The sequence below is a fragment of the Pseudoliparis swirei genome, chromosome 10, assembly GCF_029220125.1.
Source record: "Pseudoliparis swirei isolate HS2019 ecotype Mariana Trench chromosome 10, NWPU_hadal_v1, whole genome shotgun sequence".
Taxonomy (NCBI): Eukaryota; Metazoa; Chordata; class Actinopteri; order Perciformes; family Liparidae; genus Pseudoliparis; species Pseudoliparis swirei.
In genome coordinates this window covers 16,633,513-16,655,547 of record NC_079397.1, presented here as the reverse complement: position 1 = coordinate 16,655,547, position 22,035 = coordinate 16,633,513, and the positions used below count along the sequence as shown (strand labels likewise).

The 22,035-nt window shown below is 44.9% G+C and overlaps 1 protein-coding gene across 1 annotated transcript in view; it reads right to left on the bottom strand.

Annotated features, from left to right (window-relative positions):
- The window catches only part of hmga2 (high mobility group AT-hook 2), a 35,839-nt gene extending 13,804 nt beyond the window's left edge, over nt 1-22,035 (bottom strand). The window contains exons 1-3 of the mRNA XM_056424828.1: nt 21,477-22,035; nt 20,844-20,930; nt 13,173-13,223 (exon numbers count right to left, since the gene is read on the bottom strand). Coding sequence (XP_056280803.1) covers nt 13,173-13,223; nt 20,844-20,930; nt 21,477-21,587 — 249 coding nt within the window. The 5' untranslated portion in view covers nt 21,588-22,035. The remainder of the gene's footprint in view (nt 1-13,172; nt 13,224-20,843; nt 20,931-21,476) is intronic.

The window sequence follows — 22,035 nt, the reverse complement described above, 5'->3', positions numbered from 1 at the left end:
AACCCCCCCCCCCCTTACACCCACCCACCCACCCAATACCAGTCCAAACAGCTGGTGTTTTCTGTGCCAGCTCAGGCTGGAATGTCAGAAGGCTCAAACACAGTAATGGAGTCCATGTCAACACCGGATGGATCCTGCATGAGGATTGCGAGCAGCAGTGGAGGGAGAATGTGGAGACGAGTGCACACAGAGAGGAGGATGCAGACCCTCTGAACACCACCAGGCGTCCCCCTCCTTTGTCGTTGGGCAGGTGGGTGATTGACTTCTTCTCCTGAATCCTAATTCTGACACTTCATCACATGTTCCCTGCAGCAACGGTCATCCATTGCTTCCGTGTCGAGTCATCGTGAAATAAATACGTCTTTTTTTTAAACAAGAACTGAACCATGGACATTGTGGACCCATATTTATATCAAGCCTGAATAATGAATCTTCACATGATGGATCAAGTCTTGGAGTTCATTGGGTTATCCTGAATATAGTTTATAGTTGCGTGTAATTTGATGCCTTTCCTCCCTTCCAAATTTGAGTTTGAAGCATTAAGCGACGGATCAAAAACAACTGCGGGGACTGCAGGCTAGCAAAAAAAGAGTTGAAGTCAATACTTCTAAATCATTTCAAGGAACAGCTGACAGTAGTTTTACTGACCATGAAGACAAAAGATGAAGAGTTCTCTAAGTTTACAGCCTGATGGTAACATCGACTATCTGCTGGTAAACCAGCCCCTTCTCCCTCTGTGGCACAACAGAGAATTGGCAGCATTGTCTTTCACAGGGTTTGGTAGCTTTGACGTTGCCTGGGCTAAACACTACAAATCACGAGTGGGCCGAGCTGCAGAGCACGACGGCAGCGTGGGCAGCTCCAACCCTTCCGAGGTATGCTGAAAATAGGACCCCCATCTCGGCTGAAACCTCATCCCTCCGCTGCTCAAAGAATGCGGCGCTCCAGGCTCCCAGCTATACCGCTTCTTTCTAAAAGTCTTCCTCTGATCGAAGAGAGGAAAGCTGCCATTCACAAAAAAGCCCCACTTGCCCAGCTCCATATGTCCCTCGACTACGAGACCCGTGTGTAGAGCCGAGTGTCCTGAAGAAACCATGCATCATGAGCACACATGGGCTCGATTAAATTCTCTAAATTCTTGCTATTTATATTTGTTTCGTCAAATTTGCCCTCATCGGGGTGCAAGAAGAGAAGGTCAAGGATCAGCAGAGATGTTAATGAGCTCTCAGACTTTGACTGCAAATCTCAATCAATGGAAATCTGTTTATTAGGTGTTGCAGAAATGTTTAGAACCAAAGAGATTGGTCCAGAGGTTTGTTGGTTGTCAGATGATGAAAGGCCCATAAGTTAGAGAAGCATAAATGTCCACAGCAAATTTCATGGAAATCTGCTACTGAAATCTCGCCCAGCGCCAGATAGAAATATTGGCATTGTACGTTTCTGCAAACGACGGAAACATCGAATTAGAATTTTTTTGTTGCAGTCGGATAAAGCAAGTGACGTGGTAGAGAGCAACGTTGATACATCCCCCCGTCGTTAACCGAAACGAACACAGGACTTTCACGAGGAGTCCGATGTCCGTGTCCCAGCGTGAAAGTTGACTTCACACTAACATTGCGCTCATTGCGTACCGTAAGAAAGGAAGCCATAGCCTTAACCCAGTAGTTTGGTTGCGTAGTGATACAAGGCTGAAATGAAACTTATTTTAGGTTGAATCTACATTCAACATATCTCTTGGTATTTCATCGATATTACATTTATATAGTTGATATGATAAAGTGAGTGAGCAAAACTCGACCTTTAAAAACTTGTTTTTACCCCTTTTTACTCCCTTTTACCCTCGAATGAATCCCATAAAGTGCCCCTTCCCTTCCCTTTTGATCTGGCACACAGCTTCCATTCAAAACACTCCCAGTTTGGGGTCACTGAGAAATGACTTTATTTTTCAAAGAAAAGCACTGTTTTTTCAATAAAGATAACATTAAATTAATCAGAAATACACTCTATACATTGTTAATGTGGTAAATGACTATTCTAGGTGGAAACGTCTGGTTTCTAATGAAATATCTCCAGAGGTGTATAGAGGCCCATTTCCATCAACTATCACTCCAGTGTTCTAATGGTACATTGTGTTTGCTCATCGCCTTAGAAGACTAATGTCTGATTAGAAAACCCGTGCAATTATGTTAGCACAGCTGAAAACAGTTATGCTGGTGATATAAGCTATACAACTGGCCTTCCTTTGAGCTTGAAGTTTGTAGAACAAAATTAATACTTCAAATATTAATCATTATTTCTAACCTTGTCAATGTCTTGACTACATTTTATATTCATTTGATAAATAAAAGTGTGATTTTTCATGGAAGACACAACATTTTCTGGGTGACCCCAAACTTTTGAACGGTGGTGTATATGTCCAAGATGTTGGTTTTACAGCCTAAACACAAAGTCTATCCACACAAGTCCACACTGTTCAAAATAATCAAAATTAGACAGTATTTACATTAACCCTAAAGTGGCAATTTTTACAGACCATCTTGTCTGCACCAATCAATTAAATGAGTCCAGCCAAGAGCAAACATGTAACACATGTTCCAGTAAATATTGTGTGCCTGAAGGTATCCCATGGATACACAGGTGTTACATGTCGCCACAAACAACACCTTCAAATTAACTACAGCTTTGTAATCTATTTTCAAAATGTTTGTTATTGAGCGTTCTCCTTCTCTTGTCATAACTATATGTGATATCTCTTCATCCACGTACCAGAGTGTCCTGTATGTGTGTATATTCAGTGCATTGTGCTCCTGCTCTGCTGTCCTTGGAGTCTGGGTGTTAATTATCCCATAAGATAGGCGCTGCCGCTGTTTGCTCTGGTTAACCGTTACTGGGCCGGCTCACCTTTGGACCTCCTTTGAAGCCAAACGGATAATTTGACCAACCTTCCCTCCACAAACACGATGAAAGGCTTAATTGATTAAATGCTGTTAGAACCTGGAAGGCTCACCGTGTAAATTGTTAAAATGTAGCTTTGCCTAATAGAGCACTTAGGTAGGTACACATTTGACTTATCTGGCAGGTTAGTCACACACTTGGTAATGTATTATGGAGGCTAAGCCACAAGAATAATTGATGATATTCATTTTAATTAACTTTATTGAATTGCTTTAAAGTAGTGGTTATTTATGAGCCAGTAATGAAAGTGGCAACAGGCATGTTTTTTTTGCTTTAACTTATCCTGATGAAGAAAATGTTGATTGCACAATGTCATTTAAAAAGAATTATGGCACCATCTGCGTTTGGACTGCTTCCTTTGAAGCCTCACGTTCACTATGCAACTCTTTCTTTAACAGGTACATTGGATGATTGTTGTGTACTAGTTTGCTCTGCCTTTATCGAACCACTGAGCGAAGGGTTTCCATTCAAATTGGGATTATTCCGGTAGTTTCTTGCTTTGGATAGTAGCCATGTGGTAGCCATGTTGCTAACGCTACCTTCAGCTAACTCTGGCTAGGAGAACCAGGAGCGACAAGGAAGCGAAGACCACCCAGAAACCAAAAATGTTAGTTTATGACCGCTAGTGTTAGCGTTAGTATTGCTCAGTTACATTGGGGGGGGGGGGGGGGGGGGCTCTTTCCACTCTATTCAATTCAATTCATTTTATTTGTATAGCCCAATTTCACAAATTACAGATTTATCTCGGAGTGCTTTACAATCTGTACACATAGACATCCCTGCCCCAAAACCTCACATCGGATCAGGAAAAACTCCCAAATAACCCTTCAGGGGGAAAAACTAATACATTTATAAAACCAAACCATAAAATGATTTAACAAACATTAATTTCAATGCTGCTATTTAGATCTTGTCATTGTTAAGGCGACCACTTATTAAATGGACTGATTATCAGCATTATTATTATTAGAACCGTCGGTCTGTCCTCATTCCTGTGGTCTGACATTATGGTCCAGACTGAAATATCTCAACAACGATTGGATTTAATGTTATCACATTTTTATTTATCACGTTGACGTTAAGACCAGGCGGCAACCTTCGGTGCTGCCGAGTGAAGCCAATGCTTGCATTCTCTCTAGAGTCCATCAGGGGGCGACTCCTCTGGTTGTATAGAAGTCTATGCTTCATGTGCTAAAGCTGCATTCTCTCTACTGACCACCAGGGGGCGACTCCTCTGGTTGTATAGAAGTCTTTATACTTGACTTTACTTCTCTCTTGATTTACTCCCTCAGGAAACATTGTAAAAATGAGTTTACGTCTTAATCTCCAGTGTTAAATCTTCTTCAATGCAGTAGGATGTCCATAAATGGTCAAATTCGGACTCATTTAGAGTCAAATAGACCATAAAGGAGGCTATGCTTTAGGGGCGGGGCTACTGAGATTCACAGGTTTGCCTCGACCAGAGATGTATCCGGTGTCTCTTCGTCACTCCTCCACATTCCAAATATTCTCATCTCCATTCATTGATTGCAAAAAACAACAACATGGCATCTCTCCCATTCTCATTCTCTCTCTCTCTCTCGCTCTCTCTCTACTACAACTTTACAAAGAGAACTTGCCCGTGTGAGCCTTACACACATGAGTGGTCAAACAGATTCAGGCTTGTCGGGGGTTCCAGAGAGAAGCAGAGAATATGAATTCCTGGTGGTCCCCGTGAGAGTCTGATGACAGATTGTTCCTGTCTGGGTGTCTCCAGATCGGGGCTCTCCGACCTGTTCAAACACACAGCTCTTCCTCTCAAGATTGGAGCATCCCATTGGAAAAGGTTACGCGGGGGTTCTTCCTGTCGACTCAGTGCGCCGCTCGGCCCCAGAAGGAGACACCCAAGACGACCGAGACTCCGCCGCCGCTGCCCGGTAGCTCTCCCTCCCGGACAGCCGTCATTACCCAGAATAAAAGCCATGTGTTGTGATGCGGTATGAAGTGATGGATATGATCCCCACCCCGCCCAGCCAAGGCCCCATCAGTTATGAATTGCACCTATCCGACTAAACACGGCGATTAGGGGAAATTTTCCGAAGGGCCTTTTTGTACGGGAGAAGGAAAAAAAAAATGTCTGTCGTTGCAAAGAATGTGGAAAATTCCTAACAGACAAGAAGGCTTTTGTTTGTAGAGGGTTTTTTTTTTGGAGGGGGGGGGTGCTCTGAAAGGAAAGAAAGGCGCAGACAAATTGGATCGGCTCTGCTGTTTGAAGTGGAATCTGTTCCCAGAGTATATCAAAGGGAAAGAGGGAGTAAAGTAGAAATGCAACACGTCTGCTTTGACTTGACCGACGTGTCTCCGCTTTTTGTTCTGCGCGTCTCAATTATCTCTGTTTTTGTTTGTTTTTATATACGACGTTTTTGCAATCTTTAGCGTCTTGGAACTATTTGATGAAAAATGCATGTGGCGCGCATGCACGGCGGCCGGCTATGAAACAGGAAGGACTCGGCCTCGTTTGTTTTTTCTTCTTTTCTTTAACAGAGCGTCGCAGATGTTATGAATTAACCTGTCGGGCCTGGAACAGCTCACTTCCTGCCTCATAATGGCGGTAGCAGAAAAATACTCTTAATGACACAAATGTCCATATCTATTTGAGGAATTTGAAAGAACTGCATTGTGAAAAAAGGAAGAGGTGGGGGTTTGGATTCCCGAGGCATCGCTGCACCAGGACACCACAGGACAGCGTGGAGCTTCCTGTGTCAAACAAACAGTGAATGTGGGCGACTCTGGGTAAGTGCTCCCCTCCTCCGGCTGCACTGCAAACATGCGTCTGAAGGTTCGGTGAGCGAGGTTCTCAGCGAGTCGTTTTAAGCTGCTTTGACACCTTTTTTTTTTTACCATTTAGGACTAAAATCCATCACCTTGATGTTCCTAAACACTACAAAAGCAACGATAATGATACCCTAAAATTCCGTTTTAAATGCTTTCATTTAAAAGAAACTTGAAGTTGCATCATGTCGGCATTGCAAAACCTCTTCTCCAGACAACCGGTTTGTTCCCAAAGCGCCGACTATTTTAGTAAAAGAGAAAAGTCGCACGTTAACGACGCGGTTATACGACGTGACGACGGAGTAATGCCACGAGTGTTATCTCTGCAGCGGTCGTTAAACTGCTTCTTTACATCCGGAACCGTGGAGCGGCTCGCCGCCTTGATGTTTCACAGTGAAATGATTAAACCTTTCCAGCAGGAAGAAAGAAAAAAGAACGAAAGAGGGGGTCAGGAGGGTGGGGGGGCCTGGAGGAGGCATAGGTGACCTGTGGAAATCCTGCTAAAGGTCCCAGAGAACTCCTGATGTTTGTCGAGTCCCCCGTCGGAACAAAAGGCCTCTAGTGGCTGGAATTCTGCCGTTGGGCCCGGCAGCAGCAGCCGAGGCTGGAGGAAGGTGGGGGGTTGAGAATGTGGGGAATGAGGCAAAGCTGCTGCTGCTGCCCACCCCCCAACTCCTTTCAGTGGCGTGTCTCCGTGGTCTCTGAGGTCTCTCTTACTCTCGCTCTCACAAACAGCCTTCGGGAAGGAGTGCGTTGCAGCGGAGGCGCTCTAAAAATAACCGAACGCACCTCGATCACATGAAACAAAGAGGAACTGCAAATGTTTATTTTTTATTTTTAAGAGCTTAAATCAAAAACTCCTGAAATCCAAAAAGTCTTCAGTCAAAAAAGGACAAATTAAGGGTAAGAATGTGTAACAGCACAGCATTAAAAAAACTCCGTAAATAAAAAAGGCCACAGATATTTAAAAAAAGCCGTAAATAAAAAACATCCTTCAATAAAAAAACTCCTTAATTAAAAAAAAACCATATATCAAGGCCTTAAATCAAAAAAGGACAAATTAAGGGTAAGAATGTGTAAAGGAATGATCCTTTTTACATGGTCTTATGCTGCTGGTGTGATAATATAACCAAATGGACGCAACACAACAGTGGAGAAGGTCCACCCTGAGAAACACAGAACCAAACCCAAAGCACACGACAAATGTTGATGTTTTTTAAGTCTTATATTTAAAAAATCCGTAAATATAAAAAGCCTTAAATAAAAAACTCCTTAAAAAAAAAGGTCACAAATAAAAAAAGCCGTAATTAAAAAAGCCATGAATAAAAAACTCCTAAAATAAAAAAACTCCTTTAATCCAAAAACCTTGAATCAAAACAGCCGTAAATAAAAAAAAGGACAAATTAAGCGTAAGAATGTTTAACAGCACGAAGAAAATGATAGTTTTCACATGGACGTATTGCTGCTTGTGCGTTTATCGTGTGATAATATAACACGACAGTGAAGGAGAAGGTCAAACCCCAAACATCAGACACACAGCATGCTTATTAAAGGTTTCATGTTTGCTCTTCTCAGCACTCTATATGTATAAAGGGGGCAGTCCTATAGCACAAAAGAAGACGATGTGTTTTACATTACCAGCTTGTTTGGAATTGACCGAGGATGAACTGGATGGTAATCACAAACAGCCCAAAGCCAAGCAACATAATCTCCTGCAAATTATGTTCAAATGCATTTTCTTTTGCAAATGCAGCACTGAGGAAACCATAATTCCACCAGGATGACTTCTTTTAACTCAACGTATACACAGCCTCTCCAGACATGCGCCTCGCTCCATCAATGTGGCGGTGATGTCGCTGTCATGGCTGCACAAAGAAGTCTTCCAGTCCCTTTTTGTAGAAAAGGAGCCGCACAGATGAAACCATGTTTGTCCACACTGTAAAAGGCATTAAAAAAAAAAAGTTATCGTAAAACAGTGTGGATTAGAAGGCGGTTTTAACGAAGATAGATAAGGATTTCGCCGCTCTGATCTCCTCAGGCAAGTCCTACAGAGTCCAGGAGAACAGCTCTAGGTGTCCGAGCAAGAAGAAGAGAGGACCGAGGAGCTCAGGGGAACATGATGTCCTGATAGGTCAACTACCTTTAATGTGAAACCATCCACATCATTAGTGAACAGAGGATTTTAAAGAATCGTTCATACGAAACACGCCCGGCTCTGATACTGTTCTTTTGTGAAGGCTCTGATCAAAATAAATGCTGGCTCTATTTCTTGATTATGAAATATAAATTGCTGTTGTTTCATGAACTACGCTTTGGGTTTCATTTACAGATTTCCCCGTCACTTTCTGTGCGATTGGCTCCTTTGGATTGAATCGTGGATTAGTCCACTATTTGGGGGTTAATTCAAGCCATGTGCTTAACTCACATGGACATAAGGTGCAGAGTTACGTCACAGAAGTCTACCTGCAGGGTTCCTTCACATCACTTCACATCATACCGAGGTAGTTGGGGGAACAGATCTGAACTAGATCTTGACAAATGGATTTCCAGGAGCGTCTTTCTTTTAAAAACATATACAATAAATACAATTCTGATTCTGATATTTATTATTTCAAACTCAGCGTAAACGAACATGTGAATATAACTACATTTCCAGGATTTTTCCAATTTTTTTTCGAGATTACATTTATTTCAAGGAGTTTTTTCCAGTCCTGGAAATAAGCTTTTAAAAATTCCATGACTTTTCCAGGTTTTCCATGAACGTACGAACCCTGTAGCTGACTACTCTGCACTGAAGGGTTATTAGGGGGTAACAAATTACGCCAGGGGCAAAGTCTGTATGTTCCGAGTTGGGGGTAGCAGGTCGGGGTAGAAAGTGGAGATGAAACCTCCTATGAATGAGCTGTAAACAGGACAGAGGTGTAAAGTAGTAGTATGTCGTAAGTGACACATTTCTCAGATTCAGAAAAGAGGATTGATCTCAACTGAGGTCCTACAAGGGGGGGTCACAGAGAGAGGCTGCAGACCACGATCCTGTGACCTATGACCTATGAGCTCTGTCTTATTGCAAGGACGTTCTGAGACATCAATGGTGTGAGGCTTGTGAAGACTTCAGGGATCCATCAATGGCCGTCTCTCATGCATTCATCAAATCAAATCATAAATCAAACAGGATTAGGATTAGAGCGAGTGCCAACACCTCATTCACTCCTTCTTTTTCTCCATCTCTCTTTTTCTCTCTCTCTCACACACACACACACACACACACACCTTACTGAAAGGTTTCCAGAATGAACATGTGTATTCCTCTTAGTCTGTCATTTTTTTGTCGAAATATGAAAGTGCGAGCCCCTGTTTTGATGTTGTTGTCTTTCTTAAATGTTTTTTTAGATCAGTCAGAAACCCCCAAAAATATCTGGTTTCTGTGAATATGGATTATGTTTATGAATGAATTTCCAAAACATGCTTATATCTCTCGTTTCTCCAGCAGTTTTAAGATCCATTTCCCTATGGCTTGTGTGTGTGTGTGTGTGTTAACCCAAAATAAATAGATTTTTCTGTGATTTTGTTGCACTAAATGGATCAAAAAGAATGCCTAATAACTGCATACAAATTATGATTTGTAAAAAGTCTGAATTCATGCTTTGACAGGTCGAGATGAGCACCAAACTACTTTTAAAATGCTTGTTTTCCGAACGATCGGGGATAGGTCACAATAACATTATAGCTGCTCCATCAACTCTCAAACATTTATTTTAATGATCTACAGGACTGTCTCAGAAAATTAGAATATTGTGATAAAGTTCTTTATTTTCTGTAATGCAATTAAAAAAACAAAAATGTCATGCATTCTGGATTCATTACAAATCAACTGAAATATTGCAAGCCTTTTATTCTTTTAATATTGCTGATTATGGCTTACAGCTTAAGAAAACTCTAAAATCCTATCTCATAAAATTTTAATATTTCCTCAGACCAAGTAAAAAAAAAGATTTATAACAGCTGAGTGTTTGTCAAGGCTCAGGAAACCCTTGCAGGTGTTTCGAGTTAATTAGACAATTCAAGTGATTTGTTTAATACCCTACTAGTATACTTTTTCATGATATTCTAATATTTAGAGATAGGATATTTGAGTTTTCTTAAGCTGTAAGCCATAATCAGCAATAAATCAGAATAAAAGGCTTGCAATATTTCAGTTGATTTGTAATGAATCCAGAATGCATGACATTTTTGTTTTTTTAATTGCATTACAGAAAATAAAGAACTTCATCACAATATTCTAATTTTCTGAGACAGTTCTGTATATGGCGGCTCCGGGTCGTCTGGCGCAAAAAAAAATCCCGTTTTGATGTGAATCCATAAAGGCACGGTTACGTATCTGCCTGAACGCAGGCGAGCGACCATCAGCTTCCCGAGGCGGCGTCTGCGCTGATGTGGAGAGAGCCAATCGGGGTCAAACACACACACACACACACACACACACGCACGTCTATTGGTTGAGGTTGGCGACTATGCCGGTCAAAGTTTGACAAATGTTGAACTCTAAAATTTGCTTTGCAACCCGAAAGCAGAAAAGCGTATCTCGTCCTGACGGTTCAGACTCTTGTCGTGTTGTTTGTGCTTCGAAGCCCCAGAGCCCTGATTCCGCCTCCGACTCGCTCTGGAGACCGACTCGCCCGGTGGATCTGCTGCCCAGAGGGCCTGGAGGCCAACTTCCATATGTTCTCTGTGAGCCTCTTGCCATGGTTCTAAAAAAGGCTTTCAATGTCTGACACCGACCACAATCGTGTAATTACCCCCTACCTTTACAGACGCACGCATTCAAAGGAAAGACGTGTTCGCATGCCGCTAATTTCTAAAGGACTTTTCCAGGCCTTCCTCAAAGCCGCTGGGCAGACTCCCAATCGTGCCGCTCATCACCTCTGCCAGACTTTCTTACTTTTCTAACCCCCCCCCCTGAGCTCTGATCCCATTGCTTGGCACCTGCCTTGGGCGTCTGACCCGAAGCCAAGAACAGCAAAGCCTTGTGTGTGAGATGAAGTATACCTCTCTCCCATTCACACTACATCAACTCCCCTAAACACACACACCCCGCGCCACAGCACTTGTGCTCCCATGCCCATTCACTTAGTCATTTCCGCACGTTTAATTCGGAGGGCATTAGTCTCACAATAGACTCCATTTAACGGCAATAAGAGCGCAGAAAGGGGAGATGGGTATGAGTGTATCCTGGGTGTGGGTTACGTCGGATGTGACCGCGGAGGCATCACAAAGAGGCAGCTGTAGGGGAGGCACCGGGACAGCCCTCGCTGGGAGGAACTGGCTGACCAGTGGAAAGGGGAAGCAACGCATGAATAGATGCAGAATCATATTTTCCCCCTCTTTCCCGTGCTTTCTACTCAAATACAAATGGTGCAATCCCTGCTCGGCATTGTCGGCGCGCTGCTGGACGAATCGTCTTTGTTTCACTCGTCTGAAGCCAATATTTGTTCTTGTGTTCCGAGGATCGCCTCCAGACTCCTCGCCCGGTTCTTGACAGCAACATTTGTAAAAGAAGTACACATTCTATTGAATTGGCATCCAGGAGAATCTTTGCAAATTTCAAGACCCCAAAATACTGAGATGCCACTTCACATCGGAATAAAACACGAAGGGTCATTTTGAAGTCAGGAGTTCAAATCTTTAAATCTACGATCGTTCATATCCGTCAGCAGATTGATCTTCTGAATTCCTGTGATAAACACCCCCTCTGTAGATGACTCCTAATAATTACTCCAAACCTTTGTTGCCTGAGCGTCAAAATGCATGGTCTGACTTAAAGCCTCACCAAGATCTGCCGTTTGGTTATATGTGTACGTAACCTTTTGTGCATCTCTGAAAATGCACTAAAAAAACTCAACAGTGCACCTGCACTAGAGCAGGCTGTTCTGGGATTGGGTACCAATCAACCTCAAATATCACCTCAATGAGATGGCCCTATATGAATGTATGGTTTGTTTTGACTATTTCTATTGTTATTGCCGTGACAACAAGAGGGCCTTTCATATTGGCCACCAAGTGTTAGGGTATGCCAAAGATGTTCGTGAACTGCTGTGCACAACTGATGAATGCAATCTATTCGAGAGCGGAGACTCCCCCTTCAAGCTTTTACGAGAAGAGGAAGCCGGTCAGCTTGGCAGAGGTCCTGCCTATCCACCCCGGCACCTGCACACAGAAGACGGCGCCCACGGCCAGACGGTGGAGGAGCGAGAATGCATACCGATGAGGGACCGACCTTGGATCAGCCGGGTCTGACTAACCTGGCAGTTCCTGCCAGCTGCACGGTGGCGGTCCATGGGGAGAAGGAGTGCGTGACGCTGAATAAACCAAATACAAACCCCGGTCCCAGAGACTCTCCAGCAGCTGACTTAAAGGTTGTAATCTCTATCAGCAGATAGCTGCAAATGAATGCAGACGCCGCTCGGCAACGGGGCACGGTGTCATGATCCGGGGTTTTCGTGTCTTGTTTTGTATCTTATTTTGAAGTCCCTGTCTCTCGTGTCCTCTGTTTACCTGCATTTCCTGTCCCTGTGATTGTCTCACCTGTCCCTGATTGTTTCCTACTGTGTGATTGCTAGCCCCGCCCTCATTGTGTCCACCTGTGTCTCGTTCCCCAGTGTCCAATCACCTCCACCTCCCTGTGTATTTAAACCCTGTTTGGGTCATTCCCCAGTTTGCACCATTTAGCCGTGTTTGCCCTAGTTTAGTTTGTGTGGGTGTTCCCGTTTCGTTCATGTCTGACCCGTTTCCTGGGACACGGTAAATGTCCTTACAGTCGATGCGTAGGCTACGACACTCCTTCCAGGGAAATAAATATAAAAGCCACACTTTATGACTGCGTTCTTGTCGGCTTTCACTCTCCCCCCCACCTGAAACGCAGACACAATACATGCGGGAGAAAGTTCCCGTTTCCTTGCATCTCTCCCTTCCTGGTGGCACTTCTAACTGCCGAATGCTCCCCCCCCCCCACCCCATCAATCAGGCCTGTGACTTTGGAGCTGATAAACACTGAGGCCTTCAAGCTGTCACTGGAATTATTTAAGTATTCCTGCGGTCGCGGGTGGAGAGTAAACATTTTCTCAGACCGATAACACAAACATTTTGGAGATATCCCTGAACCCACACACACACACACACACACACACACCAGCAACAAGCAGGAGAGGAACCTCTGAATGTATTCAGGCCACATAATGAAAGTCAATATTGAAAGATGACCACAGTAGAGTGAAGCAGGCTATATCTATAGCTATGGAGACAAAATGAGACACTTTTTGCACTTTTTCCTCCTTGTGTTGTGTGTTGTGTGTTGCGTACGATGCGTGTTCCAGACACAAGCTCGGACCTTAAAGAAACCACCGACTCACCCATTTCCTGGGTCGCCCTCTGGGTCTTTTCTGCCCGGTCGCCTCGGCTTTCTGTGGAGACATAATACACGAGTCAGTCGCTGTACTGAGCGTTCCTTCACGACCGGCATGACGCGAACATTGGATGGAAAACACCGGATCAGCCGACATGTTCGCTCTGGCGCACATTTGAAGGTATTCGGGGGCGACACCTACACAGCCGGTCACAGCGGCGGTGTGGGTCTGCGAACTGTGATGGACGTTTATAACCTACATGTCATATTCGTTGAATGTGTTTATGTAACTGTAACGCTGTTCATCTGGTCACATGACATCTATTGCTTCTGTCCATCCTGGAGAGGGATCCTCCTCTATTGTTCTCCTCTTCACTGTTTTCCCTGGTTTTTTCTGTTATTTGGGACTTTTTCCTGATCCGATGTGAGGTCAAAGGTCAGGGATGTCGTATGCGTACAGATTGTAAAGCCCTCGGAGGAGAGTTTGTAATTTGTGATATCGGGCTATATAAAATAAACTGACTTGAATTAACAGACAGTTTGACTGAGCGTGACTGATCGTCGGACTGCTTGTGTTTCCGATCTGTGTGTCTTCTTTCTCGTGATTCCCAGGTTCCACATATTGACATATCTAATTGTAAAACGAGGATGGTGCTTCAGGGCTCTACGGACCTGCTGGGGTTTTTACATTGAATGTGTTCCCAGTAAAGTGTTTTTGTGAGGTCCCATGACACAGGACGTCGTATGTGTACAGACGTAAAGCCCTGAGGATAATTTGTAATTTTGGCCTAAACAAAATAAATTGAATTGGCTGCAGTTCACATTTGCTGGTTCGGTTACAACCAAACTCTTCTTCACATCCCTTGTGTAATGCCAATAAACGGCCACGCCATGTAACAGCAATACCGGGAGCCAATCAATAGGGCCGGTCCGAATCGGCCGGCCTTACGGTGGAATGGTTACCGTGACGGGAAGATGTTGAAATGAGACAAAAGATCATTCATCGTTCATAAAAAAACATGTCGATTCAGAATCCAAGAATCGGATACTGTTAGTACTCACAGGAGAACGTAGCTGCAGCAGAGCTAGATATATTTAGAATTTATGAGTACGATTGTGGCTTGCCTCCCTGTCCCGTTGACTGCTTTATCTTGTTCTCGCTTCTGTCAGTACGTTGCTACAATAGAAAGAAAATGGAAATTAAAAACGGAATTAAAAGTAAACGTTCTATTTACAAATTAAAGCCAGCGCACCTACAAATACACACAACCAATACCACTGTCCAATATTCTGAAATGCCAACCAACCGATAGTAACATCTATCTTGACCAATAATATTGGGCCTTCTTTACTTTTTATCTCGAGACCCGCACATGTTAAACAGATCAATGAGCAAGAAGAAAATACCCGATATGACGATCAGTCGACTATCGGCGAGACTTTATCAATCGGATTCAACTATTTAAATCCTTAGTTGGGGACACCGATACTGAAGAGGGCTGAAGAGAAAGGACGTCCAAAATGTCATGAACAAGAGCGGTAGGCATATCAATAATTCAAGTAAATTAAATGCACACTAAAAGCACCAAAAGTTGATAAATCCACTGCTTAAAATAATCCCTAACAAACACACTCTTTCCTGATGTTTGCGAAAAAACTGCAGCGACCAGCTGTTTTGGAAATTAATTCAAATGGAACGTAATATTTGCGAGCTGAGAGGAGAAGATTCTCAATTGTATCCGCATCAGCTTGCGCACGGCCTGAGTTAGAAATGTGCCAACTCTGCGTGTTTACAGAGCATTCCCTTGCTGTGAAACCTGGAATGTCCCTGTGTGTTTGGCTTGAGGGGTCGGGAATTACCTTTCTTACTCAGATGATGTTTGCGGGAGAGATTATCATACCCTGCATACCCGTCCAGTGCAGTCAAAAAGCCAAGCTCTGCAGTCACACACAATTAGCAAGACCAGACCGGAGTCAATAATTCATCGGATTCATCCCGGCTCCGGTTGGCAGCGAGTCGGCTGAGATCTGAGTCAAAAAGCTGACCTGCGATTAATTGAGCAGACAATGACCAGCGAGTATTCGGCGGTGGTGTTGTGGGCATGTGTGGCTTTCTGCAGCCAATGTGGCTCAGTCAACACCAGCTGCTCTGGCATGCTGACACCGAGCTTCGAAAGAGATTAAAAAAAGTCTTGACTATGTACGAAATAATGCAAAATTATTGGGAATCGGCTAAGGACTACTGTGTGTAGAGAACAACTGGGCTTTAAAAACATACGATTGTTAAATGCTTACAGGGTCTACGGGTACACCCTCTCGTGACTAAATTCATACGGACCCTCGCAAACGACTTACGGCATTAAGATTCAATATTCAGCCAGTTTATTCAAGTTAAGGATCCCATTGACGCTCTGTTCCAAACACGAAGGAGAGATCGGCTTGTCTGCTTTCTGTGGTGTCGGGTAGGACGATCAATATAACTTTGTCTCTGCAAGTTCACTTGACAGACTGATCCAGGATAAATTAGCTTGATAGGGAAGTTGAGAAGGGGGACAATCCTGGGCCACAAGAGATGCAAGCATGTGTACACGGTAACCTTGGGATTGTTGGAAGGCCCCTTTTAATATTTTTTCTAGGCATTTGGTTAGATGAAAAAGGTTCTTAGAAAGTTCATATTTACATTTTTTGGGCAAAGCTGAGATTTATTGAAACAAATCTTGCTTTCCATTACATACAAGAAAAATGACATAACAGTTTTCTTCTCTGTATTGTCCTACCAGATTATTTATGGACGTGCGGGCAATTCAACTCTCAAACCTTGAGATGCAGAATATCGTTAAGCCTTAAAGGGAAACCTCAGGACTAACTAACATTCACAGACCTACAGAATCAAGTGCTTGCCCAAGGACGCATCGACACGGACGAGCTGAGCCAGGGATCGAACCGCCGATTCTCGATTGAAGGACGACCCCAGTCGCCTCAAGTTGTCTTGTATTGTACCTTAGCACCAATAAGTATTAATAATAATAATACATTTATTTTATAAGGCGCCTTTCAAGGCACTCAAGGTCGCCGTACAACACATTAAAAACAGTTAAGACAACCTCAATGTGTTCTCCAAGGTTTTAAATAAAGAAATAATTGAGCTTTAAGTGTTTTAAACCTTTATTAAGAACTAACACAATGGTGATGTCTTGTGATGTTATGTTCTAATTCTTCGCTTAATGCTTGTGTCTGTCATGACGTATCATATTGCCGGCAAGCCAATCTCTGTACTGTAATCCCAGTTCTCTGTTTGGGATGCTGCATTTTTAATGTGGAGCTTCTATCGGCTGAAAGACGACACCCTTTTCAATTAATCATCTATGTGTTCTATACGTGTGAGCAGCAGCCCCGAACACCCAGCGGTCAGACGGCCTTTCAGCAGGATCGCCTTCCACAGCCGTTACAAATCCACATTGCAGAAAAAAAAAGATTAATGTGACTATTTTCTGATCTGCTACTGCAGTGGTTCAAGGTTTAGCCAGAACAAAATGACTAACTCAGTGTGAGGGAAGGATTGTGGTTTGGGTTTGACCAAATACTATGTTAAGGTTAGGGAACCATTAATCATCATGGATAAAAGAAGAGGTCACGGTTAGGGCTGCAACAACGAATCGATAAAATCGATAAAAATCGATTATTAAAATAGTTGCCAACGAATTTCATTATCGATTCGTTGTGTCGCGCGATTATTACGGCGCTCAATAAGTCACGGAGTATAAACAAAGTTGAGTTGAGCGCAGAGCGGCGCAGGAGAAACCAGAGCGGAGGGAAAGGAGAGACGGGACGCTGTGAGAGCCAATCAGCGCTGAGCTGCTCCTCTGTTGATGAATCTAATTGGCTGCTGCTGTTCACGTGGCGCTGGATGCGGAAGTCCTTCACGTAGTCTGAGACATTCACGGAGCTGAGTGCGCCTCCGGGTGACGTCATGACCCCAGACACCAGGGCGCTACATGTCACGGCGTGTGTGGCATTTCCACAAGAGTATAACGTAGAAAACGTGGTTATTTATTACGTGGCGGATAGCGGAAAATATTTGTCCACGGAGAAAGGCAACGGAGATATGCCACGACGATACTCGCTGTGAGTGCTGCGCGTGCAGACGGCATTTAACGGAGCGGAGCAGCGCGTGAGCTCTGATCGGGCGCTCTTTTAATTAAGTTTAACGTACGGGTACTTTGTTAGTATCGCTACACCGTGCAGCGTGACAGCAGCAGATGTAGCGGACTAACATTCAAGCTAACCTAACTTCCCAAACGCTGTGGACATCTGAACGCTGATTGGCCGAGACGCGACACGTCCCATCAAAGATGTTTTATTGCGAAGAGCACCACTTCACATTTTTTCCGCGTCTCACTGCAATCTCAACGGCAGCGGGCCAGGTGAAAAAAATAATAAATTGGAACGAGTCTCTGATATTGTTCAGGGGGCGGGGCCACATGGGGACCACTGCTCAGGAGAGGAAAGCTGTCAGTCTGTTTGTGACGGGTTCATCACCATGGTGACCAGTGAACAGGTTCATCACCATGGTGACCAGTGGATCTCCAGGACCTTTCCATGACTTTAAACCAAATTTCCATGATTAAACATTTTGTGAAAACTCTGACTATACGTGACAAAGTGAGAAGATGTAGTATTTAAAATAACAATGAGAATTCCAAAGCATACCATATATATACCGTGTAAATTAACATTTGAATAAAGCAAATTTGCATTACTTTTCCAAATATTTTGGGATTTTATTTTTTCAATTACTTTTCTAGGCCTGCTAATAGCCATTTAAAAATTCCATGACTTTTCCAGGTTTTCCATGACCGTACGGACCCTGTTTTGAATAAAGGGTTGAAAATGATTTTTTTATTTTTTGTATCCGATTAATCGATTAATCGATAAAATAATCAACCGATTAATCGATTATCAAAATAATCGTTAGTTGCAGCCCTAGTCACGGTTAAAGAAACCAGACGTTGACTGTGACCTACCCCTCCACCCAAACCTCCATACAAGGTTTTTTGGGATGTATAACAATTCCACAAAAGACAAAAGTGAGAGACCACAGTGTCACTAGGTTGTGCTTCGTGTTTCGACATTGCATTGCAGGTTTATAGAAAGCACCTTTGCTTCAACACAGCTTCTTTCCTCGTACATGAACACGTGCTGACAAGACTACGATCCTGGGTACAGCTCGCTACCCATTGCTAGCTACAATATTAACTGTTACACCACTGAACGACATGCTGGGTACAGCTCGCTAAACATTGCTAGCTACAATATGAATCAATATATTATATAATAACATACATGAACTGATCTAGAGCCTCCAGCATCAGGATAACTTCATTCGTCAGTGCCTTCCCAAACAAATATGTGCATCACAAAAACTCCTGCTGAGGGTAGCCTCAGATTTTGTAGAATTCCAAGATCTCATTTCCTTGTATTCAATTCTGAACCGGACGTTTTCCGTAAATAATGCCTTATTTTTCAGAATGGTGTGAAAAACGGTCCGTATTTTTGTTTAAATAGTCGAGTCGAGGTGTGCAGTACAATTGTTTCTGTTCACAAGCTGCCATGATATCTGTCAGAGATTGCGCAGGTGATTGATGTGGGGAAGGGAAGTGAAGTTTTTAAAGAGTATAAGTTAAAGGTGTGGGAGACCCCGGGACTCTTTCATCTGGAAAGATTGATATCTTCACTGTTTATCATAACAGTACCAGATGAGACGAGACCGGATTACGGCGAGAGCAGAGTGGTTCACTTTTCAAAGTGCTGGGAATGTTTACAGTGGTTCGTGGTGGCAAGGGAGCACTAAGGCTGCTGTCATCGAGAGCCTAACACAGCTTCATCTAACTAATTGGTGAAGACACGGGGTGAAGACACGAGGGTGAAGACACGAGGTGAAGACACGAGGTGAAGACACGAGGTGAAGACATGAGGTGAAGACATAAGGTGAAGACACGAGGGTGAAGACACAAGGTGAAGACACGGGGTGAAGACACTAGGGTGAAGACACGAGGGTGAAGACACAAGGTGAAGACATGAGGTGAAGACACGAGGGTGAAGACACGAGGTGAAGACACGAGGTGAAGACACAAGGTGAAGACACGAGGGTGAAGACACGAGGTGAAGACACGAGGTGAAGACACGAGGTGAAGACACAAGGTGAAGACACGAGGTGAAGACACGAGGGTGAAGACACGAGGTGAAGACACGAGGTGAAGACACCAGGTGAAGACACGAGGGTGAAGACACAAGGTGAAGACACGAGGTGAAGACACGAGGGTGAAGACACGAGGTGAAGACACGAGGTGAAGACACGAGGTGAAGACATGAGGTGAAGATACAAGGTGAAGACACGAGGGTGAAGACACAAGGTGAAGACACGAGGTGAAGACATAAGGTGAAGACACAAGGTGAAGACACAAGGTGAAGATACAAGGTGAAGACACGAGGTGAAGACATGAGGTGAAGATACAAGGTGAAGACACGAGGGTGAAGACACAAGGTGAAGACATGAGGTGAAGACACGAGGTGAAGACACAAGGTGAAGACACCAGGTGAAGACACGGGGTGAAGACACGAGGTGAAGACACAAGGTGAAGACACCAGGTGAAGACACCAGGTGAAGACACGGGGTGAAGACACGAGGTGAAGACACGAGGTGAAGACACAAGGTGAAGACACCAGGTGAAGACACGGGGTGAAGACACGAGGTGAAGACACGAGGTGAAGACACGAGGTGAAGACACAAGGTGAAGACACCAGGTGAAGACACCGGGTGAAGACACGGGGTGAAGACACGAGGTGAAGACACGAGGTGAAGACACGAGGTGAAGACACGAGGTGAAGACATGAGGTGAAGACACTAGGCTGAAGACACAAGGTGAAGACACGAGGTGAAGACACGAGGTGAAGACACGAGGTGAAGACACGAGGTGAAGACATGAGGTGAAGACACAAGGTGAAGACACGAGGTGAAGACACGAGGTGAAGACACGAGGTGAAGACACGAGGTGAAGACACGAGGTGAAGACACGAGGTGAAGACACGAGGTGAAGACACGAGGTGAAGACACGAGGTGAAGACACAAGGGTGAAGACATGAGGTGAAGACATGAGGTGAAGACATGAGGTGAAGACATGAGGTGAAGACACAAGGGTGAAGACATGAGGTGAAGACATAAGGTGAAGACACAAGGTGAAGACAAGAGAGTAAAGACACTGGGTAAAAAAACACAAGGTAAAGACATAAGGTGAAGACACAAGGGTGAAGACATGAGGTGAAGACACGAGAGTAAAGACACGCGGCGCCCTGTGAGGGGTGAGCGCCGCGTGTTTCCCATGGTCACAGAGGCCCACGCGGCTTCCTGTGGGTTCCTCTTGACGTGGTTCCTCCATGTGGGAGGTCCCGCTGAGGAGGAAACAGGCACATAGGTGTCCGCTGGAGACGTGCTCCGTGGCCCTCCACATGTTCCCCGTGCAAACACATGTGGGACATCGGCTTGTAAATAACAAATACACTTCATAAATAAGTGAACCGAGATTTGGAAAGTTAAAGACTCGACTCATCAGCGGCCACGTATCGATTATGGGATGGAGGTCGGTGTGTGGGCGTCGCTCAGGTGCGTGAGGCTCCTCACCTTCTGCACCGCCTTCGACGGGCCCTTGTTCTTACTTCCTTTGGGACGGCCCCTAGGTCGCTTGGGGACAGGCTCTCCGCTGGGCTCCTGAAAAGTAGAGAGGGGGGGGGGGTGTACATGAGATGGGTGTCCAGGAACAGGAAACAGAAAGCTTGCTTTGAACCCCCCCATCTGTTCATTGCTTTATGGTTCAAGACCAAAAGTGTGTGTGTGTGTGTGTGTGTGTGCGTGCCATCGAGGGAGGGAATACATGAGGGAACTATCATTCAGTATGTCCCCCACTCTTTAACTCTACACCTCTCCATAACATCCAGCTCGGCGTGAGACGTTCAGGGCCCCCGCATTGACACGTTCATAAGCGCAATGTCTCTCTTTTCACTCGGGTAGTCAATTAAAGATCATCGTCCCAGAGAGTGTGTGTAAGTGTGTGCGCGTGCGTGCGTGCGTGTGTGTGTTTATGTGTGTGTGCAGTTCCATAAAACTAACCTCGGTAAGTTACAGGACCTGAAGACACTAAAGTGTTACCTCGACCCTCCGGCCGCAGCAAAGCGCTTACAGGCGGAACCGCGTGCAGAATGACTGCAGTCACGGGTCTCATTGTCCCGGTGAACAGCGGCGGAGACACGAGCTTACTTTTTGGGGCTTCCGCGGTCTCCCCGGCCTCCTCTTCTGGGGCTCCGCGGCCCCCGTGGTGGGCTCCTGGGAGCCGGAGGTCTCCGCGGCTTCGTCCCCGCGTCCGCTCATGGTTCCCGCCGCTGCTGCTCCTCCTCCGTTCCTCCCGGTAAAAAAAAAGAAAAGAAGAAAGGCAGGAAAAAAAGAAAAAGTGCAGGAAACCCAAAAAGTGTGGATACTTTGAATGGCGCGTTCACGGGTCTCGTGTCCACTTCCTACAAGTGTCCCCGCGCGGGCGGCAGGAGCGGCGCGCTGCGAAGCCGACACGAATGAGCCGGCGAAGCCGCTTCGGGAGGGTTCTGGCTCGGCGAGCAGAAGAAGACGGAACACCGGGGGACGACGGAGCCCGAGACGCCGAGCGGCTCCGACTCAAAACGTGGCGAGAACGCACCGCGGCACCGGGAGGCAGGAACCGCGCAGCAGCGAGGCGTGACAGCTCGGCACGGATCGGCTGAGAAGTGTGGGCATAACAACCGCATCCACTACAGCCCACTACTACTACTACAACACACACACACAC